This window comes from Bidens hawaiensis, unplaced genomic scaffold (assembly GCF_021521415.1).
Source record: "Bidens hawaiensis isolate Kalapana, Puna unplaced genomic scaffold, B.hawaiensis_p1.1 tig00021362_1, whole genome shotgun sequence".
NCBI lineage: Eukaryota > Viridiplantae > Streptophyta > Magnoliopsida > Asterales > Asteraceae > Bidens > Bidens hawaiensis.
Genome location: NW_027493313.1, coordinates 18,942 through 36,917, shown reverse-complemented (window position 1 = coordinate 36,917; position 17,976 = coordinate 18,942). Strand labels below are relative to the sequence as shown.

The 17,976-nt window shown below is 35.1% G+C and overlaps 1 protein-coding gene and 1 pseudogene across 2 annotated transcripts; one reads left to right on the top strand and one right to left on the bottom strand.

The window, feature by feature from the left end:
* The first annotated feature begins 1,947 nt into the window (after positions 1 to 1,947).
* LOC143563323 (nudix hydrolase 2-like) lies at positions 1,948 to 5,005 on the top strand. 2 transcript variants are annotated; one of them, XM_077050889.1, is made up of 8 exons: positions 1,948 to 2,229; positions 2,309 to 2,374; positions 2,644 to 2,781; positions 3,152 to 3,223; positions 3,917 to 3,967; positions 4,060 to 4,094; positions 4,176 to 4,284; positions 4,422 to 5,005. In XM_077050889.1, exons 1-5 carry the CDS (start codon positions 2,071 to 2,073, stop codon positions 3,947 to 3,949), a joined length of 468 nt encoding a protein of 155 aa, XP_076907004.1. In that variant the 5' UTR covers positions 1,948 to 2,070; the 3' UTR covers positions 3,950 to 3,967; positions 4,060 to 4,094; positions 4,176 to 4,284; positions 4,422 to 5,005. The 2 variants fall into 2 exon arrangements, with proteins under 2 accessions (XP_076907004.1, XP_076907003.1); XM_077050888.1 differs by having other exon boundaries at positions 3,167 to 3,225; positions 3,917 to 4,094.
* A 5,342-nt stretch (positions 5,006 to 10,347) lies between these two features.
* LOC143563337 (fasciclin-like arabinogalactan protein 1 pseudogene) lies at positions 10,348 to 16,707 on the bottom strand (annotated as a pseudogene).
* Between the last annotated feature and the right edge of the window lie 1,269 nt (positions 16,708 to 17,976).

Below are 17,976 nucleotides of genomic sequence, written 5' to 3'. Positions count from 1 at the left end.
ATGATGGGCGGGGTAATATGTGTTTTTATTATTTTTGTTGGATGAGTTTTGAATGTTCTAAAATAATTATGTTTATATGATATAACAATTAACTAGACATGTTTTTATGGTGTTTTTGATTATTGTAGCTTATTGTAGATGCTCTTAAAGGGGTGTTTGGGATTTCTTTTAAAAAGTGTGTATTGGCATTTTGAAAGCCAATAAGCTGTTTGAGTATCATAAAAATGTTTTTCGCTTTTATTTTTTGTTATGGGTTAAAAAGGTTTTTAGAAGTCATAAATCATGGCTTTTTGTCTTGCCTTTGACTTTTAAAATACCAAATTACAATTTCCCGTTGCATCATCACTGACCAACCTTCTTGATCATTTTGTTTGAAAAAACTAAACCAAAACACTTTTTAGAAAACAACTTATTTATTTTTTTCATTAGACCGTGTGTTGGAGCCCCTACGGGGTGCTTTACGCCACTTGGTGTCACGTCATCAAAGAGGTTTATTTTGACTAAAATGAATGTTGTGGATGAACCCTTTCAATCATTACCTCATTATTATTATTTTTTATTAAAAATAATACAACTAAAACCAACCCACCAATCAATAATCACTTTCATCCTCTCATCCATTGTTTTGTGCTTTGCGAGAAGCATCTCCACCTCAAAAGAGCTCATAGCACCCGGAGAAACAGTGTTCCCAACATTATTGAGGCTTTTGGGTGGGTATGACCTGGTTCAAGGGGGTATTTGGGGAGCTTTTAAAATTGCTTATTTGTTTTTGGAAAGCAAAAACAACTTTTGAAAAGCTTTATTTTAAAGCTTTTGGAGTTGCTTTACCAAACACATTTGTTTTTCAACAAACAAATAGCAAATAAACAAGTTTTAAAAGTTCACCCAAACAACCCCTGAACAAACTAATTCAAACATTTTACTTCTTTTGGAGTCGAACAATACATCTCCTTGGTTTACGTTCGCTGTCATTTCATTTTCATTTTCATTTTCAATGACCGAGTCCAGAAGTGTTACATACGGCCATCTGTAGCAGCCTATATATATATATATATATATATATATATATATATATATAGCCAAGTTACGCATTGCCTTTTAATATAATAAATAGTTCCAGGTATTCATTCATTGGATTTCATCTCCGTTTATTGAATTCCATTGATTCTATAGATAACTGATTAACTGTTAGTTGTTAAATCTTGTGTATTGAGTGTGATTAGGTCAATTCTTATCTAGTCAAGTTTGAAATAATGATGATTCAGCTCAATTACTGGATTTCATTCTACCTGCCAAATCAGCATCTTAAGTATTAGGGTTTATATTTTTATGGTTTTGGATTTGTAACACAAGAATACAGGTATTCATTCAGGTTAACTTATAACACTAGTTCCGAGTTGTGGAGCATAATTATTATGCTTGCTTCTCGAACGGTAACTTAGTTTAGATACATCCTTTAAAATAATAACAAACTTACCTACTATAATCACACTCATATATAACAAACAAACAAACAGGGCTGGTTTAAGGTGTTGTATTTGGTTAAAAGGATATAATTAACTACAACTCACATACATAATACATGAAGATGAATTATTAGAATATATTAACTATCTTAGAATTTCTTTCTGAGTTTGACTTACCCTATATTATCCCAAAGTTGGTTTCATGTAACCCTAGGGACTAATGGATCTAAACACTACTTTTGGAAAGTGATCTTCGTACACGATATAGGAAACATACCAGACTGTTTTATTATGTTTACCCTGCCACTAGGAAATTCGCCAAAATAATTGTTTGAAAATATGTGAAAAAGAGCCATTATTATTATGTTCTTAATGACTGTAACTCGTAGAGACCTTCCATCAGTTGTCATTCTGAGTAGAAAACCAGAAATATTTGAATTTGTATAGGCCTATCCTTGTTGAAAGCAAACGAGAATACATGATACAAATTCAAAAATCCATTTACAGTTGGTCAACTTGCTTTGTCGTTGGATTTGGTGGATTTAACCTTTTTGTATATTAGGCATTGGATTAAGCCAACAAATTTTACATCGCTAATGTTTTGATGGACCGATCGACTAGCGAAAACGGAGTTGAAGATGCTCGAAAACTTCCTGCAACTGATGATGAGTTTGGAGGTGTTGTGGTAGAGATGAAGGAGCCTATGGATCCTGATGTCTTTCGTTCACTGCTTAAAACTTCAATGTCACAGTGGAAATTGCAGGTTTTGTTCTGTACATTTATACAGGTGTTGTCAAATTTCATGTTTGTGTTCTAAGTTCTAACCATTAGATGGTTGACAGGGCAAGAAAGGCATTTGGATTAAACCGCCGATTGATCTTTCAAATCTTGTTGACACTGCAGTTAAGGTAGGTATCTCATATTCTATCTGGTGACTGTTGGAGAAAGTTATAGGTAGAAACTAGTGGTGGTAATTTCAAACGGGTCAAATGGGTAAAATCAAAACATTTAGTTAAAAGGTGAACAAGTTAAATACTCAAATGGGTCAAACACGTTGAAAGCCACAAGAAGTCTACTTTTAAACATGTTTTGAAGAGATGATTAGTTTGTTAATTCATGTGTTTCGATGAAGTTGATAGTTTTACTTTGGTTTCTGAATGTTTTGTATTATTGGCAGGAGGGTTTCAAGTTTCACCATGCTGAACCCGAGTACCTGATGCTTCTCAAATGGATTCCTAATACTAAAAATCCAATCCCTGCAAATGCTTCACATATTGCACGTGTTGGTGCTATCGTCTTAAATGATAAGCGAGAGGTATACTTATCGTTCCTTCACCTTCTTTTAGTTAATATCTTTCTAAATAACAAAAATGGTTAACTTACACACATAGACAAAGTTAATAATTATAATAACTTACACACACATATAATACCAATCCAGTGCCGTGAAATCTTGTGTGTGTGGAGTTATGGGCGACAACAACATTTATGAGAAGGTTGGAAATTAACATTATATGTGTGTGTGTGTGTGTGTGTGTGTGTGTGTGTGAGCATATATGCGTTTTTGCAAGTGTATTTTGTACATCTGTGTGTAAGGTGTATATATATATATATCTATGTAGTCTAAGTATTAGCTGACTGGATTGTTTTTGTGTGTCTAAATTTTGTGTTTATGTCCTCTATAGATGCTTGTTGTACAGGAGAAGATGGGGAATTTACGCAGAGTTTGGAAAATCTCTACTGGAATCCTTCACCAGGTGTCTGTTTTAACTTTTAAGTGAAGTGTATTATTTTTCCAGGACGAGGCACATATGATAGTGGCAAAATGGGGGTTTGGCTAATGAGTTAAATAGGAAGTTTCGGGACGGGTCAAAATGGGTTTGGGTTGGTTTGACCTGAAACTAGCCTTTTGGATTTTGAAACTTAACGAAAAGATCCTTTTTATTAAGTTTAGAACATTAGGGATTTATCATATAAATAGTAACGTTTTAATATTCTTTTAAAAGCTGAAGGATTTAATTGTTAAAAATAAAATCCAAGGACTTTATGATTAAGTTTTAACACTCAAGGGATTTAATCATGCAAAATTAAGCCCAGGGACTTAATTACGTATGTTTTTTTTCAACAACTGCCATTTTGTAAGGAATCTGTACACGTTAAAAGTTATACAAGAAAAAGTTATATTTTGATAGAAAGCAAATAACTTAATTAAAAAAATTAAATAGTCAAATCATGAGGGCACACATGGTAATTTTAAGGCACAAATAGATCAACCCTTACTAAATATTCTGTGTGTAAATATAAACTTATTTTTCTAAGAGAACAATTATTGGGCTGTATTATTTAGACAAATACTCTGGCCGACTTTTACCCGTTTACATACCCGAATTGACCCACTCAAAAGGAAATGGGTCGAAATTTCAATTAACCGATGAGAGTTTGTTCTACAGGGCGAGGATGTTACTGTTGGGGTGGTTAGATAAGTCAAAGAAGAGACTGGAGTAAGTGCCAAGCCTCTAATATGCATTTAGATATTATGACACCTTTTGTTATGGTTTAACTTAAAAATGTTTGATAATTTGACTTGTCTCAGATAGATGCAGAGTTTGTTGAAGTACTAGCATTTAGGTACACACATTTCAGCCTTCTTGCAGTGTATGCGATTGTATGTGTAATACATTTATGCTTACAAATTGATACAATTGGCAGTCAGGAGCACAATGTATTCTTTGGAAAATCAGAGTTATTATTCCTGTGCATGATGCGCCCACTGTCGTTTGAGATCAAAATTCAAGAAACAGAAATCGAAGCAGCCCGGGTACATACTTGTGTTAAATGTTAATCATACAAATTCCTAATAACATATAGAAATTATATAAATATGCAGTTATTTTGCCACCTCTAGAAATATGTTAAGTACAACCGAAAATGCGTAATTTGTGACATTTTTGCCAGTGGATGTCAATGGAGGAATATGAAGCTCAACTATTGATTCAAGAACGAGGTTTAAGAGAGTGCATTAAGAAATTATGCATAGCCAAAGTAGAGAGGGGATACTCTGGATTGTCTCCATTCCCGGTAACAACTGATTCAAATGGTAAACCTAGTTATATTTATTTCAACCGAGATGATCTAAATCAAGTGTGAATGATACAAACCCAATGCTGAGTCTAGGGCGGAAGTCTTATATATCAAATTCGGGTTTCTTAACCTTGTAATTGGAGATCAATCCTATCTCGAATTTGGCTATATATCACTTTCATTTTCCGGTTTAATTATTCATCCAAGCCGCTTGCTTGGGAATCTGTGTATTTTTTTGTATAAGAATCCTAAGGGCATACTGTAATAAAATGCAATGTACTGTTTAATTGTATATCCATTTAGTGGACATTTATAAATATACATTTTCGTCTAAATTTGGGCATCATAGCTTGTGTTACTACAATTTATATTTGTTGTAAGTATGACATCCATGACTCATTCTTCAAAAGAAATATGATGGGTTTATTTGGTTTTACTCAATGTATACAAGAGGCAAAAATGGGTCAACTTATTAACATAGAACGGGTCCAAATGACCCATCGCCACTAGAGGTGCACAAAAAACCCGAACTCGGAACCGGACCCGAAATAAAAACCCATAACTGGTTTTTTTAATACCCGGGTTTTTAATATTCGTACCTGACCCTACCCGTAAAGTGCGGATAGGATATGCATTTCGGTACTAAATAAACCTGAACCTGAACCAGACCCGATTTGTACCCGGTAATACCTGAAAACCCGAAACGGTTCCATACCCGGAACCCAGTTTTTCCAATACCCGAAACGGGTTTTTCAAATACACGATGTATACCCGAAAAATACCCTAAAAATACCGGAAGGATACCCCTAAAAAGTGCAAACTTTAAAAAAAAAATAGGGTTAAAAATCCAATCTATACCCGGAAAAAAACCCGAAAAAACCAACAAATAGGGTTTTTTCAATACCCGAAAATAGGGTATTCAAATACTTGATTTTAGAATACCCGGTTCTATACCCGACCCGAACCCGATGCATAGGGTATGGTTTTTAGAGGCAATACCCGGACCCGAACCCGACACGGTTTTTACCAGAACCCAATTTTTCAATACGCAGTCATACCCGAACCGGTTCCATACCCGAACCTGGGTATTTGAAAAACCCGATTTGTGCACCTTTAATCGCCACTTCGTGATGTGTACCACCTATAGTTGCGGGTCTAGAATATAATTTCAAGGGTAACACGATCTTTTTTTTTTCTTTCGAACCGTACTTTAAGGAATCAAAAAACGCGATAACCTATGCCTAATAGATTTTTTCTCTTAGACATTTGAAAGCTTGAAATCGAGTCATTATACGTCTTCTATTACTTTATCAATTATTTCTCTATTGACTACACAAACTATAGCACTGTCAAATACTCTTCACCAATCTGATCGCGCAAATCTGTCTTGATAAGTTTCAATGTAGAAAAACATATTTCATGGCTTTAATATCCGATAAACCAAAGGAAAAGACTGATCTTTTCCGATTTCCATAATTAGACAAACAAGGTCACATATTCCATCCTCTTTTGCAAATGCATCATCTTTCTTTACGGTGTAATAGAAGACTTTAAGATCACCTAAAAGACACCCTCTTTCATTCGTACTAAATCACTCGGATACATACCAGAAAATACCAATATTTTTAAGATGTAGAACTTAGAAAACCAATTACAAATATTTAAACCTGGTATATATATATATATATATATATATATATATATATATATATTTGATACCTCATCAAATCAATTTCCAAATTCTATTAATTTTTTCAATTTGAAAATGGTGTCGATTAGTAATCTCGGTTTCTTTGATTACCATATCTTTCCGTCACATCTAACATTTGTAATCTTATTTATTTGTTCACAAAATGATGTCACTTTTTCCAACATTACATCAAACTCGTTTTTTCTTAAATCATTCAATGTTTATTTTGTTATGTTTTTTAATTTAGCTGCTTCTAATAAGTTTTTATTTAAAAAAAGTTGATTTGAAAGAGCATTTGTATGACCTAAAGTATCTTTTATCAAGTGTAGATAAAACCCAAATTCATTTTCTTTAAAATATAATATAATATCGGTTGAGGCTGTGTTCGGTCTATTTTTTTCCTGTTCAATGTTGAAAACCATCATCAAGATAACAATTGACTAGCCCTTTTTTTAAGTTGCCTTTGCAAGTTTTAATTAAATAGCAAACTTTTAATCATTTTGGATTTTAAAAAAACTTGGAATGTGCGGTTATGGGTTTTTAAAATATTTTGAGGGGCATCGTAATATGATCAAAGGAGTAACGTAATACATAAAACATAAAAAAAAGAACAAAATTTTCTACTTCAAAAAAGTTAAGGGGAAAGTTAAGGGGTAGTGGATGCTACTCCCACCTCTCAAGTATGTCTACCACTAACCAGCTACTAGTCGCCAACGTTGCCCGCCATTACCACTTGCCGCTATAAAAACATATAAAAACAAATATAGCGAGCAATTTTTTTTAATCCTTTTATCTAAAGCAACGTGTTACGACCGATGTCTGTTTTAATAAAAACCAAATCGTTTCTTTTTATAACAATCCGACCATAAACAAGACAAAACTTTAAATGGTTAAGTCGCTATTGCATCTCTGCGTTAGATTGTCTGCATTACATAGATATGTACAAGTTGTGCACCCCTTAGCTTAGAAACACATTGTGAAGAAAATGATGAAAGCGCGCGCCACATGGCCGCAAACCACTCTGTCCAAGTGTGATTTCTATGTCATGCGTATAGTTCCATGTGTCATTTCCTATGTTATTTATGTATATGTCTCTAACGTCATATCGGTGCATGTTACATATGCATTGAATATTAATGTTACATAAGTGAGAAACAAAGGTCTAATTTTACATAAGTGAGGAAACAAAAATGTTGTGGTTCTTGTGTATATTTTTAAACTTAAGTATCATGGTGTCTAGCGGTGTTGATACACCCATCCATTGTGAATACCCCTGCCAACCACCGCCTACCCGGCCACCATACGGCACACAACCACCACCGTCACTATCGCCGCCAAGCGAGCCTGTGTATGCAGCCCCACCACCACCTAGTGAACCTGTGTATGACCCCCCAACCCCTCCTACTAAACCTTCTTGCGCACCGCCACCGCCAGCACAACCATCGCCCACCGGTCCAATCTACGGATCACCGCCAACGCTGCTAGTTCCAGGGAACTGTCAACCGAATTTGCAAAACTGTGCTTACCCTCCTCCTGTTGCAAATGTTTATCAACCTGTGGATTCTGCATCCCATTTGGTCCACAATTGCTTGGTTGTCTTGGTTTTAACGTTACTTTCCTTTTATTCACTTCTAGACTTCTAGTTTAATTTGGTTTATTTGTTTGATCTTTATGTTTATATATTTACTTCATAATCATAAAAGAAGATTATCAATGCATATGTTATGTATATTCTGAAGTAATTTAAATAAAGAAATGTGAAAATCATATAACGTGTCTGCATAATGTTTGATAGATATAATTACATAGTGTGTAGGAGATATAATCTAGTCTAAAAGCTATTGAGCTAAATAGTTACATAATCGTCAATGATTCAATGTTAAAAACAAAGTTTAACAAAAGAAATTAACTAGTGATGTATTTGTTTATGTATTATGCAATGGTTTTTTTGTACCGCACAAGTGGCTAATGCATGAGGGAGTTTTGGCTTATTTGGAATTTTGGATAGCTACATTGACGGTGGAGGAATATGAGGTGAATAAGGTCGATATGGTAGGTGTTAGATATCTTGTATATTTTGTATTATATATAAAAAGTATAGACTATATATGTGACACATATATTATGTCATACCGTTTAATTTTAAACACGATATTTCTTAGTTTATGACATGCTCACCGCCACATATATTTTTGGAGTATTTTATTTATTTGGAAGTTAGTATTTCCATGTTTTTATAACAAAATAAAATAGGTGGTTTGGCAATCTTCTGAATAATTAAGAAGTTTAACTGATTAAGAGTTAGCCTATGAATCATTCAATATGTCTCATGTCTCTAAAACTTATCTATTAAGATGCTCTATACACCATTAAAACATGTGTTTTTTAGTGAACCAAACACTCTCTATCTCTAAACAATTCAGAGATAGCCTCTTAATAGAAGACCATTAAGAAACATCAACACAGCCTCTTAGACTTTAATATGCTGCATTGAAGTAAAATGAAACATGACTTATGAGTTTGAACTACATTAAAAATGCTTGCTTAGTTGCATAGAAGTTACATTGTCTTTATTTTTTCATTATTAACTTACATCAACAACAATCATATATCACTGTGATCAGTCTGCGATATATGCAACTAGGCTACACGTTTTGTCACAATGGTTTCAAGCTTTATCAGTCATTTTACGCAGGTTAAATCCTTGACGATTTAAATCCTTGACGATTAGTGTTAGTGAAGAATTGCGTAACAAGTGTCTTAGAAAATATGTTTTCGACATATATCATTCATCAACAAAGTCTATATGTTTTTTTAACACCGTTTGAAACTACCTCTGATACCCGAGTAAGTCAGGAACTTCATGAGAAGAGATTTCAACTGTCCATACAATTTTGATTTAACATGCTTTAGTATATGGCATGTGAGGATGCCTTGTTAACATTTATTGCTCCATGCTCCACCCAAAAACAATTATAAGCATCATTGATCATTTTAGAGCAATAATATGAGAAGGTATGAACCATAATTCGATGAAAAGAGAAAGTGGGTCAATGTTTTTATCTACTTTGCTTTAAAAGCCTATAGATGATATCAATGATGATTTTCTATTTGAGTACACAATTAAATGTTCCTTTCCATTAAAATTTTGTAATAGATCATAATCCATCGTTAGGATCTGAAAATAACTCATGGTTCATTTGTAACCAGGTTGTATATACTTTCTGGTACACACAATAATAACTCGTTTTATAATAGTAGTTTGCAATGTGTGTTATTTGAACATTGCAAAATTATAAATTAGTAAAACTTGTTAATGAATTTAGTTAACTGACTAAACCATGAGTTGAGTTGTCCGTTCGAATTTGAAATGTCAACTCAAATAAACTGTGATAGTATGATTATGGTTGCACCCACAACAACCAATATTCACAAATTGTCACTTCAACATCACAAAATATTACAAATTTTTCTTAAAAACTTTAATTTTCTTTCACGACAACAAACCTCATTATAGGATATTATATTTGTACATGTATAATGTATAACGTGTGTATGTGAGAGGGACCCCACAACAGTCAGCCCGCTTCTCCATCCTTGGCTGCAAACTTTGCCAAGGTCTTAACCATGGACTTGTCATCACAATGGTAAAGTCAAGTTCCTCGAAAGTTAATTTAGTGCGGAGTCACCTCATCCGGACCTTTGGATGAGGAGCCTGTTATGGAAGCTCTAAGCTCTAGTTTGATGGTTAAACCATATAAGCAAACAATAAATAACAAGTCAACTCACTCGGCCATAACTTAACACATACGAATGAGAGTTGTGTTGTTAGCTCAAATTTAGCATTAACTCGGCTAAATTTCAGTTATTTACACACATATAACCAACCATCAATCAAACCAAAACAACATTTATCAAAATATTCAAAACTGAACTATTGGTTTCTCAATCTATTGTATCGTTTGGTTCGGTCATTTCGGTTTATTTCCTCGCCATAGTCGAACCGAACCATATCCACACATGAAGATCAAAAACCATAAATGCTTAATTAATCTCCATTAGCTATCATTGTATTTGTATACAAAAGAGAACATAAATCAAGAACAACACACATCAAAACAAGCCTCAATCACACACACTACATCATAAATAAATAATTGGAAAATCTTATTTCCACGCTAAAATTCATATTCAAATCTCATTACTAAATCATAATGAAACACAAATATAATTTCTTCAAGTGGGACACACTTACATCACTAAAGAGACAAAGCAGAGAGAATCAAAGCCAAAGCAGCAAATCTGAAACCCTTAATCTCCACAGCATTGCTTCCATCCGCTTCTTGATCCGCAACCGCACCGTCAGGCGAATCAGCTGGAGCGTCCGATGAAGCCGGAGCCGGAGGAGACTTATGCTTCTTCTTCTTGGATGACTTTGGTGAATCCGCCACCGGAGCATCAGCTTCTGGGGCAGGAGCTGGAGCAGGCGAAAGAGCGCCTTTAAAAAGCTCCTCAGGTAACAAAACTTTATTAATTGTGAAAATAATTAACGGTTGTTGATCAATTAACGTCCCTACGATCTTCGCTGTGACAAGTTTTGTCTTAATCGTTACATCCTGACCCGTCGTTTTGCACCGTGAAATCGTACTTGTTCGCACCGTCTGTTGCTAGCGTGTTCATCAAGCCATTGCTCGATTTCAACATCGACATGGATTGATACACCGGCACACCGTGGTACTCTAGCAATGCTTGCTTACCAGCAATTGTTAGGTTTTTGAATTTAGGCGCAAATGCTTTAAACGCGTCATCCAGAGGACAAAACACAGATAATCCACCATCGATATTGTCCGTAAAAGTCTTGATGCAAGCAATGCCTCAGCGAAATTCTTACATCCGTGTGCGGACATAAGAGAAGTAATGTTGACAGCAGCAGGCTCGGGCGTTGGAGCCTCCGCCTCAGCCGACGGTAACGTACTGGTAATCTGGATGACTGAGATGTTATACTCAATTTCTTTCAACGACTTAACAAAAGTCGCATCGGTTTTACCGGAATCTTCACTACCGAAACCGACTTTACCGCCTTTCAGATCCGTAATGTTTACGAATCCAGACGAGCCGGACGCAGTGCCGGTAGCTTGGAACATTGTGGCAGCTAATGCAGTGCCGGTAGCTTGGAACACAAGCCTATTAATACGATACGGGTTTTAACAGGCTAAAAACTTGTTAACATGTTAGTAATCTGTGTAAATTTTTAATTTAAAATAAATAAATAAATATACACTTCTAAAGTCCTAAACCTAAAGACTTGCTTATATACGACATTTCACTCATGTTCGTCAGAACCCGCTATTATAATTTCAATGGATGTCATGATTTGCTTTTATGGGTTTTTGTTTCAAGTGTGTTATGAATTTGTGGTTTTTTAGTTTCATGTATGTTAAGGATTGTGGTTTTTTGTTTCAAATATGTTATGGATTATGTATTGATTAAGACTTTTATACTTGTTTTGAAAATTTTTGTTTCACTGCACATGTATGTTAAAACAGGTCCCTTAACAGGTCTTAACTGCATGTTAACCTACTACTAAACAGGTTCGTGTTTCAAAAAAATGACACGATTAGTTATCGTGTCGTGTTCGTGTTTAGTGCAACAGGTCATCGTGTCGTGTCTGACATGTTATGACAACCCTAATTAGATAGGTATCGTGTCGTGTTCGTGTTTAGTGTAACAGGTCATCGTGTCGTGTCTGACATGTTATGACAACCCTAATTAGATAGGGAATCGCAAATTCCTTACATTTCTCATGTTCACAACTTTTAAAAATAAACTCTTATGTAGTTGAATATTCATCCCTTACTTGTTTCGAATGTTTCTAGTTTCGGTTTTGCATATCAGTTTAAAGTTGTTTGTCATCCATAGTTGAAACCAACTAAATTATTTAAACCAACCACTGAGATCCAAATGGTTCAGTTAAGGTTCGATTACAACGGTTCGATGGTGTTGTGTGGTATCATAGCATGCATTGATCTTTTGGGTTGTCATCTTTCGCGACCATAGTTAAAAATTCAATTCAATTTATTTTTTATTATTATTTTATTTTATTGCAAAAACCTGTCAAACTATACTGTTAACACTTGTTTGTATAGCGAATGAAAACACTTGTATTATATAGAAACACAGTTACTGTCTCAATTTTGTAATTAGTCGTTCATATTTTCTGGTTTCATAAATGTGATTTAGTTCAATAAGTTTATACATTTTAAAAGAAAAGTATGATAAAGGTCTAGGGGTGATTTTACAGTTCTGATAAAGATGTGGGCATAATAAAGAAATAAGGGTGACAGCTGTATATCCAATGGCATGTGTCCACGTAGGTAAACGAGGTAAGACGTTTGAATCAGATGCTTCCACCGACAAATTAGCAAATTAAATTCCAACAACATGAGCCATGAATATAATTTATAAATCCCCAAACAAATTATTTGCATAATAAAGTTTCGTTATTAAAAGCTAACACCTTTTTATAGCTATTATATTTTTGTATAGTTAATAATTAATTGCTTTTCGCTCTACAGTATAATAAAACTCCAATAACAGCATAATTTGGTATATTTATTTTAACAGTTACAAGATGGTTGTATACTTATATAACCGTATTTTAACAGTTACACTATGTATATTTATTTTAATACATATAAAAATTTTGAAAAAAAACCACTTTTTACACTACTTAGCAAAAAGACTAGTTGCAATTACATAATATCTATGTATATAATATTATAATTTCCTTTATAAATAGTGTCATGCCAGTTATATACTTTAAGACAAAATGGGTAAATGAAGGGAAAATTTTCAAAATAGTAAAGAGATTCCTAAAATAGTCCAAAAGTTTTTTAAATTCTCAAAATAGTCCATCAAAATCATCTCCGTCGTGACATTTGTATTTGTGCCGATAGATTTCGATAACCAATGAAGTATTGACACGTGTAAAGGTAACGACATTTTTAGTTGAAATATGTCTGGGCCGTTTTTTTTAATCCAAATTCATCTCCTCTAAAACCATGGTTTTCCACTTAAATCTGTCTGGTCCGTGAGTTTTCAAAAAAAAGATGATATTTGCCTTTCTTTTAATTCATCTTCCCGAATGTATTTTAGGTGAATTTAATAAATGAATATACAAATCTGTATCTATCTATGGATATGGTTTTATATTTTGCAATGGATTCAGAAGAAACTCCGTTTCTTATTATTATTATTATTATTATTATTATTATTATTATTATTCGATTTAACACCGGAAGTTGAATCCAGTTCAATTTCCTCTGGCATTTTATAAATCAGCTGTCTGGAGACGGTGTGACGATGACGTGGTCGATCATTACGACGGATGTTATTGACAGCTCCATCGGACTGGTTCCGTATCCGATTGTGGATGTACGGAGAAACCAATTGAGGTTGAACCTGAACTTGAGCTTCTAATTGTTGATGAGCAGCAATAATGGATAATAAACGTTCACGGATACAACACGCGCATACGCCGACGATACTATTGAGATAGGTGTAAAGCTTTTTACACATCATATATATATATATTTATATATATATCTGTATCTATCTATGGATATAATTTTATAATTTGGAATGGATTTAGAAGAAGCTTGTGGATTTGATTCAGTAGGTGTAATGCTTTGTGAGTTATGTTGTTTAAGTTAATGATGAATTGAAGGAACATATATTAACTAGGTGGGCCCAATGTCACACCCCGATTTATGGTCTAGAAGTGTGACCAATATTTGGTACCTGGTTTGTAAATATATCAGAATTTATGGGTTAATTTTAGCGGAAGACTTTTAAGTTGATTAAAATATTAATTTGCTTTGAAAAATTACTTGGGAATTAAATACCCAAGTATTCGTTTACAAAATACATGTTTATATTACAAGGATTTTAATATAAAAAATTGAGCCATCTTGTTACGCGCTTCTAATTCCACGACGACTCCAATCCTTGCTACTTATTGTAAATATTTAATTACCTGCATTGGGTTGGAAAAATACGTCAGCTATGTGCTGGTGAATATGTATGACTCAAAAATAATTAAATAACAGTTACAATACAAATATAGTGTTATGTACAAGCTCAGCAGAAGTATTTCTACTTCCGGGATTTGTACCACTACCCTACACACACAAAAGTGTTCCCCCGAGCCACGTAGCCCCTAATGGAGAACTAGTTATGACTGTTAGCTCGCGGCTACGTGGCTTTTGACTATTTAGGCTGAACAGTCATGTTTGGATCCATAAACATATGTAATCGGTCTGAGTTGCTTTTATTTTCTACTTTGTATTATAATGTTTTAGAGATCACGTAATCTTATTTAAACGTTGACTGACTCTATAAGACAAACAACCCGTTTATCTTATACAGTATAAATGTGTTTTAACTGTTTGTAAAGGTTGACGTATTCACCTGTACCGTCGGTGCGTTTGAAATCTTTATTGATTCAGAATGATATTAACCTATAAATAAATAGGTTTGTATAAATATTTGAATGGTGTTTATTGATTAAGCCATTACTCCTTAAGCTTAACCATGAAATAGTTTACAACTTTGTTTGTGAATGTAAACACTTTGTTTTATGTGACGTTTGATATAGCATTCTTTGGCTTAATAGGTTCTAACACGTTGGTGAGTTTCTCTAGGTAAGTAAACGGGTCTCGCAATTAATTTCCTTAGGCAAAAAACTCACTACTAGTTATATCCCCCTTACAATTTACTACATGCCTGTCAAAATATATCCTTTGTTAACATTACTTCGTCAAGAAGTAACGTCTATGAAAACTCGTTGAATGTTTATAAAATACTTTCAATGTTAAAGCCCATAGCCTCGTTTAATGTCTAAGCTATAATTGAATATCTTAAACATAACTCCTACCTTAATACGAGTACTCGGAATGATAAATAAGAAACGATTGGTCTTAACGGTAGGATCTTGATCTAAACTTGCTTAAGTGATTGATAACTCGATTGAAACTTTGTTACTTGCACGTACTTCGAGAATATCGAACGTCTGTTTGTCGTAGCAATCGGGCACGCTTCTCTAGACTAAGTGTGTGATATGAAGGTGTTTTTGGGATGAATGAGGTTCAATCCTGTAATCTCCTATTTATAGGCAGATTCTGCACCCCATCGCGATACGTGATGGAGTAAATTGCTGGCCATTGCGTATCGCGGCGCCGCAATTTTTAACAGAATGCCACGTGTACCTGGTTGCTTAACGCGGGCATCGCATATCGCGATGGACCTATGAGTTTGGCCATCGCGTATCGCTACGCCGCCCAAATGTTTATTTGTATGCAAGTCCATAGCGCTACGCGATGGTCTTATGCTTATCCCATCGCGTATCGCGATGGATGAAGTTTTCAAAATTTTTAGTTTTAGTCCCTATACTTTAAGAGTATGACATAAAAGGCTAAATTCTAATAGGGTAGTTTAGGTGGTGTTACATCCTCCCCACCTTTTTAATAATCTCATCCTCGAGATTTATTCGAATAGATATGGATACTTCTTCTTTATTTCTGACTCGAGCTCCCATGTATACTCGGGTCCTCATCTTGAATCTCATTTAACTTTCACTAACTTGAGTTGCTTGAGTTTGAGGAACTTGATCATGCTGTCTTCAATTTGATTTGGTTGTTCTACAAACTTAAGCCTCTCATTGACTTTAACATTCTTTAAAGGCATTGCAGGAGTTTCATCGGCTAAACACTTTCCTAGGTTAGATACGTGAAATACGTCATGAATGTCTTTCATTTCCTCGGGTAATTCCAGTCGATAAGTAACTAGTCCAATTCTTTCAAGTATTCTGATTGATCCGATGAAGCGCGGACTCAATTTTCCTTTCTTCCCGAATCGTACTACGCCTTTGCAGGGTGATACCTTGAGTAGTACTCTATCGCCTCCTTTGAATTCTAATGGCTTACGACGTACGTCCGCATAGCTCTTCTGTCTATCTCTTGCTGCTTTCAATCGTTCACGAATTTGTATTACTTGATCAGTGGTTCTTTGAACAATTTCGGGTCCTGACAATTGATTATCACATGTTTCAGACCAACACACATGTGTTCTACACTTTCGTCCATATAGCGCTTCAAATGGTGCAATTTGGATACTCGTATGATAACTATCGTTGTACGAGAATTCTGTTAGAGAAATATGAGTATCACAACTTCCTCCTAAATCGATTACACAGGAACGAAGCATATCTTCCAAGGTTTGAATCATACGCTCACTTTGTCCATCTGTTTGGGGATGATATGCGGTACTTAGGTTTAATCGAGTCCCCATTGCCTTTTGAAAGCTTGACAAAAAATTTGAAGTGAAACGACTATCTCTATCGGATATAATGGATAATGTCACACCATGTAAAGATACTATATTTTCGACGTCTAGTTGTGCTAATTTATCCATGCTATATGTTTCTTGTATCAGAATGATATGAGCAGATTTGTAAGTCTATCTACAATAACTCAGATTGCATCATTTGACGAGAATTTTTAGATAACTTCATTATGAATTCCATGGTTATCATATCCCATTTCCATATTGGTATTTCTGGTTGTTGTAGTAATCCTAACGGCTTTTGATGTTCGGCTTTTACTTTAGAACACGTCAGAAATTTTGCGACATATAGGGCAATGTTCTTCTTCATACCAATCCACCAATACTCATCCTTCAGATTGTGATACATTTTGTCACTTCCTAGATGCATCATATATTTCGACTTATGTGCTTCTTCAAGAATTTTAGCTCTTAAGTTTCCAACTGCCGGTACCCAAATTCTTTTTCCGAGTCTAAGTATTTCGTCATCTTCTTTGACCAATTTCGGTGTTTTACAAGATGCATGGCCGTGGTTGTTGGTTCAACTGTGCCACTGTGGCCAAGAGGGTTACAGGGGCTGAACCCCCCACACAGTGCTTATGATTGGAGGACCATATTTTTCATGGTGCGCGAAGGCGTGGTTCCGATAACCATGGTTCATTGTCATCCTAATGAGAAGCTCGCAGATATGCGGATTGCGACCTTTGAGGATTAGGTTTGGTTCAAGACGCTGATCCAGACGCCGACGCCCATGCGGGAAATTGTTGAGGAAGCCCTAGTTGGGGCTGGTATGAGCCGGTTGTGGTCATATCATCATCTAGAACCTTTTTTCCCGAACGCGGATAAAAGTAAGTTTTATATACTTCTGTTTTTTACTTTTGTGTTTTTGGCTCATCTCCATATTTTTCTAGGCTAGGGACCCATTCTTAAAGCTCTGTTTAACAAGATAGTGGGATGCGTGCAAAGGCGTCCGCGTGACCCAAAAGCTTTTCCCATCCTCGACAGGACGCGGGACCATTTTTTGTTCCCCAAAAATTTGCGCTCTGGGCTCATTGTGTCAGAGGCAATTTTTGAGTTAGGTGAGTTCTTTCTCAACCCTCGTCCTTTGAATGCACTTATTTATGATAGGGTGATATTTCTGTTATCTTCGAGTGACGAATCATCACCTCGCAAGGAAAAGGAACTTATTATCGATACATCTGAACTGTCGGAAACTATGCGTTCTTTGGCAGAGCTTGAGCGCAAGAGGAAGCAGCGCGCTTCTAGGTCTGGCGACGCGACCGAGACTGATGATGGCACACCGAAGAAAAAACACGCAGCGGAGCCCAAAAAAGGGAAGAAGGTACGTCTTGAGGAACG

Bases quoted from the DNA above. Each gene is read 5' to 3' on its own strand.
- LOC143563323 (XM_077050888.1), top strand. From the start codon at position 2,071: ATGGACCGATCGACTAGCGAAAACGGAGTTGAAGATGCTCGAAAACTT. The intron at 2,375-2,643 runs GTAGGTATCTCA...TATTATTGGCAG, and splicing joins TTGTTGACACTGCAGTTAAG to GAGGGTTTCAAGTTTCACCA. The intron at 2,782-3,166 runs GTATACTTATCG...CTTGTTGTACAG, and splicing joins TCTTAAATGATAAGCGAGAG to GAGAAGATGGGGAATTTACG.